This window comes from Tribolium castaneum, chromosome 6 (genome assembly GCF_031307605.1).
Source record: "Tribolium castaneum strain GA2 chromosome 6, icTriCast1.1, whole genome shotgun sequence".
NCBI classification, from domain to species: domain Eukaryota; kingdom Metazoa; phylum Arthropoda; class Insecta; order Coleoptera; family Tenebrionidae; genus Tribolium; species Tribolium castaneum.
Window position 1 is genome coordinate 11,547,375 of NC_087399.1, and position 14,887 is coordinate 11,562,261.

The 14,887-nt window shown below is 28.7% G+C and overlaps 1 protein-coding gene across 4 annotated transcripts in view; it reads left to right on the plus strand.

The window, feature by feature from the left end:
• Positions 1 to 14,887, plus strand: part of Npc1a (Niemann-Pick type C-1a) — a 51,771-nt gene that overhangs the window by 23,574 nt on the left and 13,310 nt on the right. For 2 of the 4 annotated variants that reach the window (XM_015982369.2, XM_015982368.2), the window contains exons 3-5: positions 7,421 to 7,613; positions 7,706 to 7,765; positions 11,343 to 11,480. In XM_015982369.2, the coding sequence (XP_015837855.1) occupies positions 7,421 to 7,613; positions 7,706 to 7,765; positions 11,343 to 11,480 (391 nt within the window). The remainder of the gene's footprint in view (positions 1 to 7,420; positions 7,614 to 7,705; positions 7,766 to 11,342; positions 11,481 to 14,887) is intronic. The other 2 variants (XM_008201588.3, XM_008201590.3) reach the window with 2 other exon arrangements.

Sequence of the window (14,887 nt, forward strand, 5' to 3'; positions counted from 1 at the left end):
ATGACTGGAGTACACTGCATAAAGACTCAACTTTTTGGTACGAAACGTTACGGGAATTTTTGAATAAGATGAAATTTTGATTCTTTCTCGAGTTGTTTACTGATCATCAACGTGCCTTAAATTGGCTCATAAATTCCTTTCTTTTTGAAACGTGACTAGTTAATTTCTAAACAAAATTTTGGATTTAATTTTAGGTTTATCAATAAATTTTGGCTATTTTAAACGAAAGTAAATTAATTATGCTTTTGTGAGAAAATCATTGGATTAGCTGGGCGACTGTGGTGCAGAGCCAGGCCGTCGCCAACCCCCATATCTTTGCATATCCACTTGTTAAAACACATGGCCTTTCGACCACCCAATTTGGCGATTTATAACGTTTTTAACAGTTCTTGGAAAGTTTCGTGGGAACGATAATTTTCTAAACATTTTAATGCTAACAAAGGAATAAATAAGTTAAATTAAAATTTGTTGCAACTTTTGAATTGAAGTTGAATTAATATTGTCAAAGAACTAAACGTTTAAACTGACTCCGAATATTTTGCGCTGGTTAATAAAATAAAATTTTAAATACCGCGATCATCACAGTATTATTTGAATTTTTATTTTTTGGAAGTAGCGAAACTTTTTTAATTTTTTTGTACCTACGAAACAACATTTAAGCATGGTTAATTTTAGAATGTCACTCATTAAAAATAAGCTACATTTTTAATTGCAAATTTTCTTTACTACAATTCGCCGCAGCAACAAAAGAAACTAAGTTAATATTTATTGGAATAATTCAACTTATAATTTCTGGCAAAAATTTTGATTCATCATTCTGCAATAATTTTCTTATTATTTTTTTGATTTTGAATCTATTTTTTTTTATTCTCAACATTCATGGAGTATATTAATCATAGCTATAATTAATAAGATATTAAACTTAACTAATTAAGATAGATAAAGTATAGCATTGAATTCGTGTACAGAGTGAACCTATACAAAATGGCACATAAGCTTTTCAGTACACTATGGCACACATTCCAACAAACTCTAAAACAATATTAAAAAGATTTCCTCTCAATTACTCTTAGCGGTAATTAAGATGTAAAGTGGATTTTTTCTCTTATTTTCATAAAATATTTTTTCTACTTTGCTTTCACAAATTGTTCATTGTAAAACCGAAAGTAGTTACACAATGAGAACTTTTGTGCAACTTCTTTTAGTAAATTTTTAGGCAGTATTGGCAGTGCTGAGCTGGGTGTCACCAGTCATCACTGTAATTTAGTGTGCGATCTGTCAACGGCGTCAAGTCGTTTATTAATAAAGCCCCAATAATTAACAGAATTAAGAGGAAATAGATTAAATAGATTTTGTTAGACTAAACAAAAACAAACAACAAAAATAGAAAGTAGAAAAAAATCTATGTTACACTCGTTTTATAAGACTTAATTGTGGCACCCATTCTATTGGATTACTCCTTCGTCGAGCTCCAAAACCATTCGCACCACAATAGAACGTCTTCCAAAACTCGTATAATATTATACTATTAATTGATGATCGAACCAAGAATGATACCAAGTTTTTTGAATTACAATTATGAACTGTTAAGTGCAAGCACAAGGTGATTCAAAGTATACTTTAGCGTTTTATTTATCTAATAAAAAATAATTTGGAAATCGAACCTACAAAAGCGGTTTTATTTTATTAAATATAAATGTCTTATTGATATTTATAGGTTTTTATTTTTACATCTCTAAATGTACGAGAGCAAAATCGTGCTTTGATACATTTTTCTAAATTTAGATTTAAAATCATAAAATTAACATTTTTAAAGTATCCTGTTTCGTAGTAAAAATAGAATTCTTATGATATAATTTTGCACAAACACTACTTTCTCTTTTTCGTGGATGTTGGAAACCAACATTTCAATAATAAGTTACAAAATAATTGCTTCTGAATAAATTTATTGATTTGTTAAAATTTGGAAACTTGTAAGGAACTAACAAAAATGCCGCGATTGTATTTGATCATTAAAAAACTTGTTTGTTTCGTGCATCAATTCGGCGTCCTCTTAATTAAAGCTGTGATAAATATTTATTTGTTTGATCCCATATTTCAATGTCAAATTATTGTTTTCGGTTTCAGGCTCATTCAAATGTAAAAGCTTCATTTAAATTTTCGGGTTTTTTCTAAATTCAGTGTTGTCATTGCTTATTTATAGCGAATACACTCATGTGATAATATATGTTAATATCACCGGTCAGAATAAAGCTAGTTTATTTGATTTGAGGAAAAATAAAATCGCTTTTATGTGCATGTTAATGATTGTGTGAGGTGGAACATCTGGAAAACAAATTGCCGCATCAAATCGCCATTAATATTCCAAATCGATTTATCTTTGCAATAAATATATATAATAAGTTAGCGCATCTTTGAAAGGCTGCATTGTAATAATTTTATCTTCAGACGTACTGAAGTAAATAAACAAAGTGACCTCGATGCATTCACGGTTTGTTTTCGGGGACGTTATTCACTAATGACTAATTGATGTTGACCTCAAAATGGTGAAATCAGACAAATTTAATTGTACCCATGATGATCACATTTGATGCTGTTTATTTAAAAGTGCTAAGGAAATCTTATGACGTTGATCAGTGCATCTATTATTAATTTTTTGTTGTTGATGCTCTGATCTATTTTTGCTACAGGATGAATATAAAGATTCATTAAATGTGGCGTGACTTAAAAACAAACCCACTGATTTCAGATACGTTTGTTTTACATTATATTATCTACATAAGTGTAAGTGAGTCATTAAAAAATAATTTGAAGCACAATATCATTGTGTTTTCAAAATTTTGCCAAAAAAATCTCTGCAAGGCTTCAATTGAAATAATAAGGCATGCAAGAAATTCCAAAATGTATGTTATAGTTCGAAAAAAAATTATTAAGCTCAATCAATAGTGGAAATGACTGAAAGTTTTATGAGGGAGAAAAAAACTCATTCTGAGTGATTTATTACGTTTTCACGATTTTTCATTTATGAACATAGGGTGTAATAACCGCCGAACGAAAAAATTGTTTTTATCGGAACACGAGGAACTGATATCAGATATGAGTAGTTTTTTCAACGAATGACAATTTTAAGTCAATTAAGGAACTCGTTTTCAAAGACAAAATTGCAATGTGTTAGGGCGTAAAAAATAAACAAATAGAAATCACTATAGTACATATGGAAAAGTACCAAGTTGTTTAACTTGTCTTGTTACAAAAAAAGGTTAAGTTTGGACAAGTAGGACTTGTTTTCGGTTTAATTGACTTGACAATAATAATTACCTCCATTTGTTAGTTATTTCAAAGTAAAAACATGCACCTTTAAATAATCGCTATTTTTTGTCTTTTTTTACGAACGGTGGTTTTCCCTCATTTGTGAGTGTAAAAAGTTTACCGTAGTAAAAAGTTATATTGTTGTTTTGCTCCAGTTTCGCTTAAATAAATACCGACAGGGCTCCTAAAAGTTCCGTATAAAATTGGATCAGAGTTTGTTAAAAGTTTATAAGAACTTATCATTGAATTACGCTTTCGGTGCGAAATGTAGGCCAATCAATACGGAAGAATATGATTTAATATATTAAAATGGATAACTAGTACGTTGTTTCCTGTGTAACTAAAATTCTTGAAGATAATAAAAACGTTTCGTAGAATTATTGAGCTTTCCCGAAATAAAGTTAAAGGAAATTATTGATTCTCATATTATTATCATTAAAGTGATATGATATTTCCCAATGAATACAGGTGTTTCATTTCGAATATAATTCCTCAGAACGAGATAAAAGTGGAGCAATGTGTGCTTGATGGATAAATCATTTACAAAATGCGTTTTTGTTGATGAAAAGTGTGTACAGGTGTTTTTGAGTACCCACTTGTTCACAATACATGTTCTTTTTTTTGTTATGTTCTACTAATTTTGGTAATTATGCATGTAAGGTAATAAAAAATTGATTGGAAATTTGAAAAACACGTATTCAAAACAACCATTAAAACCTGACCTAATAAACGACTCAATTTTTTTTTTGTAAATGTGTTATTAATTTTGTTTTTCAAGAAACAACAAACCAAATAATTTTTAGAAAATCTAAATGCGTCATTTTGTTTTGCATTTTTGTTTGTGACTTGTTTTGAAAAATAACAACGTCAAGCTCTGAAAAATATATTCAGAACAATGAATAACATTTTAAAAACAAATTTCGTATTTGGATAATATGTTGTCAATCAAAAAGTTTGATGTCTCATTTGAATTTAAGAGTTTTTGTGTCAGTTCATAGGCTAAACTTGGGTTTTATTACATTTCCGATTTGAATAAAAGATGATCAATGAAATATTAAAATTTACAAATTACTTAGTCGATTTGATGCTGAATAATTGTGTACTTTATTGTATGGAGAATAAAAACAATATAGGTATAAATTACCATACGGCCTGTTCCAAAACTTTACAAAACATTTGTTTTTAATGTAAATCAATTAGTGTTTAAAACTTTAAATCACCAACAATGCCAAATATTTGTTAGCATTCATTTAAAAATAAAAATTAAAAATAAAAAAATTTGTTAAGGTTACATTATTTTGGCCGATTTTCATCAATTATGTAGTTTGTTTAGCGCAAGAATCTGCTACACGGTACTTCAAAATTACAATTTTGAAGATTGAAAATGAGAGAAATTTTCCTTTTTTCGGAAATTTTAACTCCTTCAGTACCACGTTTACAACGATCTTCTACTTTTTGAAGTTTCATTTGGTTTTTTACAAAACTTTTAGCTTTAAAAAAAACTTAAAAATTTTATGAGGATGTGTTTTTGTTAAGGGAATTTACCTAATTTTGACTTAAAAGTATAAAAGTATGTTAAATAATATTATACAGGGTGAGCCTATTAAAAGTATATTTTTATCATATCTCAGAAATTAATAAAATTCAGGGTTTGTTATTAATATTTTGTATTTTTCTTTATGCCTTTGATTTTTTCCAGAATTTTTTTGCAATTTCTTATGATTACAATTAATTAATTACGACTAAGTAGCTGCAAAAAATAAAATTATTATTTCTTGTGTCATCTGAGTGTTTTGTGATAAAAATTCGCAAAAAAATCTTGCTGTCCTCAAAAAATAATTCATTAAGTAATAATTTAAAATTCAAATCAACGTAATTTTTGGTGGCAATAAGAATTTTTTGTTTGAAAACATGATTTAAGCTTTGTTTTACAATAATCTAGAAATCTTACAATTTTGATTAATAATTAATTCTAATGTTTTTAATTTTATTGATATTAATACTATTTTTATTTAATTTTAATTAGAAGGGTCTGTAAAAATTACATACATAGAGCAAAACATGAAACAAACGCTGCATTTTGTGGCTCGTGGTCGAATTGGTTCCCAATAATCTCTATAAGTATAATTCTGTAAAAGGTAATGGTCGAATTGGTTCCCGGGCGATGGTCGAATTGGCTCCCGCATGAGCAGGTAGGTAAAAAGGATTAAGCCAAATATATGTTAATATTTTAGATTTAAAGCTTGTAGAAATGTTCAAATAATTATTTTCTTGGCACAAAATCCAACAACAAATTTCATTTATTCATGGCTAACTGGTTACTTAAAAAAAGGAGAATGTAATTTTTTAAGCCCAATGCTCTCCTGTAAATTTCGTAAAATATTTCGTCTAGTAATGACTATTAAGACATCTCATATGATGACGTTGCGTTCGTTAATATGTCTATTAATACTATTAAAGCATCAAAATAGAGACAAATTACAAAAAATAATTTTAACATTTTTCGACATAGTAACCATTAAGTTCTATGCGCCTTCTTCATCGTTTTGGAAGTACTTGAATACTCGAAGAAATATTTATCCATAGCCTTTAAATTGTTAAAATACGATTTGTTTTTGAACGTTTTGGAACTTGTAAATTTGTTCATACACTTATAAACGCCATTTCTGTTATCATAATACTTTAATCTGTTTACCTGACCTACCTGACCGATGGGAACCAATTCGACCATCCCCGGGAACCAATTCGACTATAATTAGAGAGGATTACAGAATTTGGGAACCAATTCGACTCGTCCCATTTTGTGAGACTATTAGATTTTGAAATACATACAGGTGCTCAAAAACTGGCGCACCAACTCAGTAGCACATTGTTGAGAAACATGAGTAGATTACGGGAAAAATCTTGAAAAATCCGGAGCTGCAAACTTGTTTTGTTAATTTCTTCAGTTTACATTGTTTTTTTATTTTTAATGTTTTACAGAAAGTTATCGTTTCCTAACAAAAAGTAAATCATTATTTTTAAATCTACTATCAGACTTTAGTAGTTTTTTGAAAATTAAAATTTCTCAAAAAATCTCAATTTATAGATGTGCCAACACTGGGAATTTCCTCCTAAGAAACCGTTTTAAAAATAATTTATTTTTATTGTTGATCAAATTTTTTGCGATCACGACTGTTGACAACGTTGCCACATATCATTAATTTAAAATTCGTTATTTATGAATAACTTTAATATAGTGGCGGTCAGCTCGATTTGCGTGTGCGTCATCAATTTCATTTTTTCATTACCAACACAAAGCTGTAAAAAAATTATCAAAAACAATGCAAATTTAAACAACTAAGAGGTATCTAAGGGTGGTATCCTTGAACATTAATTTACATGTGCACTTCGACAACACCGTCAAGTGTCACGAATTTGTCAACCTGACATTGACAGTAAATTATAGACGTCGTCGCATGGTTGTCGAAAGTGTTATCGGTGTTAATCGCAAGTATTTTCCGTTCGTTTATTGTGTTTTGTGATTCGCGTTTCGTTAGGTTTTTGATTCTGCGTGTGTTAGTTCCTGTTTTGTGAATCTGTATTTTTTGTAACAACTCGTAATTTAAACACTTCGTAACCTCAAAAAATATTTGATAGTTTGTCACCGCTATGACCCTCTATGTAAACGTAGTGACAGAAATGTCAGATGACGCACACGCAAACGGAGCTGAGCGCTACCATACAAAGGAATTTTTTTACTATTTTTACCTTCATATGTAAGCAATTCTCTACCACACACCATTTAAGCGATCATTTAAGCATTTTTGACCTAACAATTCAAGTTTTAAAAAAGATATTTGTATTTTGAAAATGCATTGCATTGTTTTTTTTTATTAATTGTTATTATTCTTCATTTTTTGTTATTATTCTTCAAGAATTTGGTACCTTTCTTGCGCCTCATTATTTAGAAGCACATATCTTTGCTCTACACGGAAATGTACGAGTAAAATTGTATTTTTTAGATTATAACCTTTAAACAAAAAATTGTAAGTTGTTTGTAAACAATATTGATTTTATAACTTGTTTCTGATGTGAATTTTGTTTTTAGTTAAATTTTTCTTTTTTTCAGTCTAAATCGGCAGCATGCAGTTGCGTCGACTGCGAAGAAAGTTGCCCTGTCCCTCCGCCCCAACCTCCTGCACCCCAACCCTTCACAATCGCCGGTTTCGACGGTTATTTCTTCCTCATGATTATTGTTTTCTGCGTTGGAACTCTCATGTTCCTCCTGGTCGTCTTCGTCTGTCCGTCCAGAGCCGAAATTGGTAAGAGAAAAAAATTTGTGTGAACCACATCTTGGGTTTCGTTTTGTATTTGGGATTTGTTTGCATGCCGTCACAAGCCCATCTGTTTGCAGGTTTTCATTTAAATAAAAGTAAAACAGCACCCGGTGTAGATTTGGCCGAGGATTGTCAAGGTAGCTGTGTTTTTTAAATGTCGAGGGCTGTGTGATGATTTTTTTGGCATGATTTTTGTGTTGTTTTGTTTTTTTTTTACTAACTTATTGGTTTTACTTTTTTAGCTATTTGTGCTAAACAAGGTTAAAAAATTTGAAATGTCATCAAATTTCAATTATTGTTATCTTGACAGGAAATTGCATGTCATTTTATGGAAATAATTGAAGTTTGTGATGTTCCGCTAATAATCTTTCATTTCTGTTTATTTTAATGATTTTTTTCTTTTTAAGGTGAATTTGTGTTCAAATGTTTGAATTGCTGTTATCGGTTAATCGGGTTGTAAAATTGTTATCATCGAAATGTCAAACGTTTGGACACATTTTTTTGTACATATTTTATGGCTGTGTTACACAGTTGGGATTAATTTGTACTTGACTCTTAAGTCACTAACCCCCACCTCACTTTCAAAGTTGGGTCTTTAACTGGGTTCACATGTTTCAATGTTTTAAAAAGGCTTTATTGAAGTTGCATTTTGACAACAAATTGTAAATGTTTTATTAATTTATGATACAGTTTTCAATTTTTTTCGTGCCGCTCTTAAATTCATAAAAATTTTTGGTAAACAGATTACGACATTATACTTTATAAAAACGTGACTGTGTCAAACACTGGTTTATTTAAATTGTTGGTAATATGTTTACTGTGTTCGTTGCAACATTAATGTATGTGATTATGCATTGTATTATATAATTTTTAATTTATTTCCTTTTTTCCGTATAATTAAATTAGACTAGGTAATTAGATATTATGCAAATGACAATATCTAACATGCTGCGCCGATTTTAAACCAGTAATTCAGGAAATTTTAGGAATTTCCGAGCAGTTTTGTACAAAATAATAATTTGATGATAAAAATGAAGAAATCTTTTTTGTATAGAATGAATTTCTAAAACAGTACTAGAACTATCAACCGATAAATTCCTAGTTGAAGCACCCTATACACAACAAATTTAATACTTTTGACTTTTTACCGGGTCGGGTTTGTTAATAAGAAAAAATTCCAAATTTCTTTTTATTCCAAACTGTCTAATAAAATGTTTTGGGTCAAAAATTCTGAATCAAATGTCAAAATCTTACATAGGACTGCGAAAATTGACTTTTTGAAAATTGTTGTATAGTTGTTTTCTATTTAATGATTTTTTCATTTTCACAGAGAGACAATGAAAATAAAAAATAATAACATTAAAATACGACAAAAATTGCAACATACATATTTTGCTTTAATGCTGATATCACTTAAAATATTTCTGAAAGAACAAAAATGGAAACAATGGCTACAAAGATACAAATAATTTGTTTTTTTTAAGTACCTAAGCTCAAATGCTTTTGATTCTGAACTGGTAATACACTTAAAAAAGAATTTTTTTTAAAACTATAAATAGTATGTAAACGGAATAAATATGTTTACAAAAAGTATGGAATCCAGCGTTTTTAAAAACATTATGAATAAAGTGCGATAAATATGACATTGTTGCTGCAGATTTTTTTCCGATTGAGTTCTTAAAAATTTTTTCTTTAAAATGACAGCTTATAATCTAAACATTGCAATTTTACGTTCAAGACAATTTTTTCAATTTAAGTATTTGTTTTCCAAAAAGTTCTGGTTGTTTTTATAGAAGTCTTCAATCGTTTTTACATTTTTGTATCACATCAAAAATACATAATTTATTTTTTAAGATCAAATCTCGTAATTTTTTATGATGCGCAACTGATTGGACCTCTTTGATTTAAACTGTGTATAGGGTGAAAACTTTTGACTTAAATTTTTGAATTGTCAATTATTTTGTAATAAAAGTCAGTAACCAAGCTTTTCTTTTGCACATTTTTTCTGTCTACGTATTAAGAATTTTTTCTAAATAAATTAAATTTATCAGGCAGATAATTGACAATTGTGAAAACATTTTTCTAGAACACCAAAAATGTTTTTTTAATAACATGATACGATACATGAAGACTAATAATAAAAAAACATTTATTTTGAAAATAATTATTATTATTATTCTGGCTTGACAACGTGGCGTATTTGACCTAATTATATAATTTTAGCTCAAAAATGCAGTCTTGATTGAAAACACCTTAAAAGCAAAAAGCAAAAAATTGTTACCGATAATTTTCAATTATCTTTAATATGATTTTCAATCGGGTTTGGCAAAATCTTGCAAATGTATTGAGTTTTTAATTCAAAAGTGTGTTTAAATGCTCGAAAAAAGTAATGTTATCTTTGTTAGAAATTAGTTATTTTGGTCCTGTTTGAGTTTTATCTGGAACAAAAAAAAATAAATGTGATATTATTTTAACGTACTTTTATCAAAGTTTTACAAAAACACTATTCTAAACTGAAAATTTATGCCAATTTTGAAGTGATCTATTGGTTATTCACTAAAAAATTGAATTCAAACTCACATTCAATTGTACAAAGAAACAAGTACATTGGTATCTACTTTTTTTTAATACATACAATTCAATAATCTTATACCGTGGAACTGTAAATTTTTATATAGATTTCTCCTGCTTTTAAATGAAAAGAAATCAAAACCTACGTTTGGCAGAAGCGTTGTTATTTTGAACACTTCTGTTTCCATTTTTTTTTTTTTCATTTAGTTAGTTCTTTCAGGTTTTATTCAGTCACAAACCATATTTTACTTTTTTCTTTGTTAATAAAAGCTTATTGCAATTACTAAAATTTGCTGACTTCATTTTGACTTTCATTAATTTTCGAGTTTTGCAATAATCCAAGTCGTCCAATCTGAATAGACAATTTTCTTTTCAAAAAATTTATAAACTGTAACTGTAAAAAAACTGTAAAAACTGTAACTGTAAAATCATATTTTACATTTTTCTTTGTTAATAAATAAATTAATTAATTAATTTGTTAATATGACTTTATTTTGACTTTCATAAATTTTCGAGTTTTGCAATAATCCAAGTCGTCCAATCTGAATAGAGAATTTTCTTTTCAAAAAATTTATAAACTGCTCGAGAAAAATGTTAAAAAAAATGTGTTATTTGCACTTTGAAATTTTGTTTTTTTTTAAGGTACAAAGATAAAATAAAAAGCTTTTTCATAGAAAACACAAATATTATTGTCTATTCTTCCGGAGTTTTTGTAATTTAATAATTTTCCGAGCTTATTTATATCAGTTTCGTTTAATCAAAAGGCTATTCGTGCTTAAATTTGTGTTGCGCTCTCTGGTGGTCAATTCCAAAATCGCGCTTTTGCTATAATATAAGGAGAAATTTAAACTAACACTGAATTATTTCATGAAATATATTTGCAATCAATTATTTGTAATAAAAACTGTATGTGTCAGAGATTGCTTACTTTGACACTTTGAAAGACTTTTGTCAGTACTTTAACCTAAAGAGGAGTAATTCCAACATCGCTCACCAGAGATCACAGAATTTTTATAAAATGCAACTTGAATAAATCTGTAACCGTTTCAATTAACCACTTCTGTGGGTGGGTTTTGGTGGCTGCTCGAAGCCAATTTTTGGGCAAGAGTAGTTGGCTAGTGTGTGACGTCGCATGGGTTGCAGTGGGTTTGGTGACCGGGCATGGTTCAGAAGAGATGCGTGCTGCCGTTGGTAGACGATTGGCGGGCGTCGACAGACAATCCAGACTGGTGCTTGGTAGCGATGAGGAAGATAGCCCCCTTCAGGACTCTAAAAGATCCAGTATGTGTCCCCCCTTTTTCTAATATTTATTGATTTTTTTCAAAGCCTTCATTTACTAAACGACAAAAATAACAGGTTTGATTACTTATTATATTAGCTCAATTTGGTGGTGCTTCTGAGCATGACGGTGCGCTGTCAATGTACGTTACGTGACGGTACGGCGACAGACGGCCAAAAACGCAAAAGGGTTTAGGGTATTAACATTTTCTAGTTTTGAACGAAATGTAGGAAGGAATTCCTTGTCAACTCGTACAAATTTTCCCAGTCTTTTCGTAAAAAAATCTAAATAAACAATAACACACTGACCTGTATCCAAAAATTGATTTTTTACAACACGCAGGAACGTGTTTCTAGGTCAGTTTTTATTTTGTGTTAAAATATAGTTTATTATTTTTTTTACTCTGATTTGTTTTGCTGGAACTAATAATACGATTAATTATTTATGAAATTGCTAGTAGCGTATTACAACAATAGCGTATTAATTTATTATTTACAAGTTTACTCACATGGAAATTAATTGCATAATTGATTACTGTCGCAATTCAATCAAACTGTTTTAATCAGTGAATGGAACGTAAGAGTTAAAATTCTTCTTGTTAATGAAAAAAATTAACACATTTTTCACATTGTATAAGAACGGATTTTTATGAAACTATTAGCTGGTTCAAAACTATATAAACGCCAATGTCGCATTTTCTCTCAAAATTAGCTGTTATATAGTTATTTACCTAACGAGTTTGGAAAGTGCAATTTCCAACATGAGCACTTTGTTTGCTTCACAAGCGCAATGAGTGCTGCATGACGTACGAATGTGGAAAATTGCTTTACAAACAAGTTGGGTACAATATTTTTTGTAACGAATATTGATGATTTAGTTCTTTTTGCTGTCACTTATCCTAAAAAAGTATAATTTATATCTCAACGGTAGCGATACCAACCTATTAAATGTCCCTAACCATTGTTGCAAAGTAAAAAACCCTGCAGTCCGGGAAAGTCCGTATCTAAAATCTATCCAATAGCTATCTAAAAGCTATGAGTACAAAAAATTATTTATGCATTTAAAAAAAATTAATAGCTGTTGTAGTTTATAGTTTCAATTAGAGATCTAATCATTTATGACTATTTTACTATTTACTATTTACATTTTTTTCTACTTTATTTAAAAAATAATTTGCTAAAATTCGACATTTACGTTTACATTGTTTTGAAACAGCTTATATCGGTTGTGTCAAAAGTCGGGAATAGGCTCTTAAGAGCAGCTTGGTAGAGCTATACAGAACACCATTTTCGATGAAAAAATTCACAAAACCTTTCATTTGACTGAAATCAAAAACAAAAAATGGCTACGCCGTACAAATACAGCTATTTTTATACGTATAGAAAAATATTAACCAAAAGTATTACCATGGTTAACTTACTAAATGTTGCTAAACTTTTAAACTTATTTTTAACTCATTTAAAAAAACAAAGGAAATGTTTTCCTACAATTCTTTTTGAAATATTAGATAATAAATCAAGTAAACATTAAAATAAATCATTAAAAACAAAGTTAACAGGTCTGATTTTCCTGAAATGCCACATTAAAAAGTATCCATTTTTTGCAACTTCTGCAAGCTGCTGCATCTTAAATAAGGAGCAATGATTTTTTTAATTATTTTTTTAGCGGTCAATAAGGCCACTAGTTTCCACTTTCAAGAGCTTGTCCGCGACTTTTGACACACCCGATTTAATTAAATTATTTTTACTGTAATCTCAAAAAATTATAGTCGTGGATGAAAACTTTGGAAAGGCAAAAAATATGAAATCTTTTAAATGTTTAACTTTACTACATATCGTTGTGATAAATAAAGGAATATTACATATTCTGAGACACTAATAGAAGCAAAAAAAAATTTGTTTCACGCTGTAATGTAGTAGAAATTGTAGATTAAAGTATAAGTGGATATTGAAGAAATTTTGGGAAAGTTTGTGCTTAGTTTTATGTTAGTTCTAATTTAATATAACCTTTTTGTTTTTTTTTTAAATTTCAATTTTCTTAATTTTTAGTTTAATGTGAACCGAATTTTGAGGCGTATATTTCAAGAGTAACATGTACCACATAAAAAGATTTGAAATGCTAATTTAATTTTACATAAGAAAACCTGAAAATAAATATTTTCTAATATCTCATCAACCAAAATTTTGGTTCATATTTCAGAAAATGTTGGTCTTAACTGAAGTATAATACTGGAAACTTTTGAAAATGTTTTCACGTTTTATTGTTTTTTTTTAACAATCCTAGGGGTTTCTAGCTTCACGAACCGAATTTTTATCGAGGTCTCAAAAACTATTAATCATAAATTGAAACGAAGAGTGGATTTGATATTGAGAGATGCTTTATGTTTAAGTAAACCAAAAAGTTCAGGTTCTATTTCACTGTAACGTGGTCGAAAATATTACTGATTTTTACCTTCACGACCTAAATATTTATCAAATTCTCAAAAACAATGTTTGTAAATTAGTTGAATCTTAAGTTAAGATTCAAAATTGTGAGCCAATTTTATGTAAGAATTAGGGTGCTTTCACTATCTGACTGGATGAAAAGTGTTTTTTTTTTAGTTTTAATTTTTTTTTATTTTGTTTTTAAATGTTAAATCATACATCAAAAACTACGCACCCTTTGTTTAGGAAACAAAATTACATTTTAATTTTTTGGACGCACCCTTTGTTTAGGAAACAAAATTACATTTTAATTTTTTGGACGAATATTTATTTTATTTAATTAACAAATAAAATAGATGAAATGAATAATTGAATAGTGTTTGCGAATTGAATAAAAAGCTTTACAAAAATCCGTTTTCAGTACTATTTTTATTTTTTAATTATGGAACTATCTGTTGAATCGGAACAACAACACGTAGTCGAAATTCATTATTTAATTTTTAAGTAAGTAAACTAATTTAATTTTTAAAACGCCAATTTTACAAAATACCCTTAAAAAATAAACAATTATGAAACTGACAGTTACAAAAATATAGAAAATTAATATTAAAACGTAATGGAAAACGAAATATACTGGTAACTGAACAGAGACTAAAGCAAAGATTTAAAAAAAATAAGTGGTATTAAATGGAAACAAGTAAAGTTGAGACACGTGTACTTTTTATTATTCAAAATTCAGCCAATATTTTTTTTAATTTTTGTATTTTATTGTAAATTTTATTGTAAATTATCTTTGTGCAAACAGTCTAGTGTTTCACTTAGTATTTCATTTAGTGGTGACATTCTGAAATTACGCATAAATAGATAATAAAATACGCAAATAAAAGATCAATAACAAAACGTGGGACGTACCGACACGATATAACTTTTATTTTTCATCAAACATTTACTTAAACCTTTAATCGAGTTGACTTGGAAACACGATT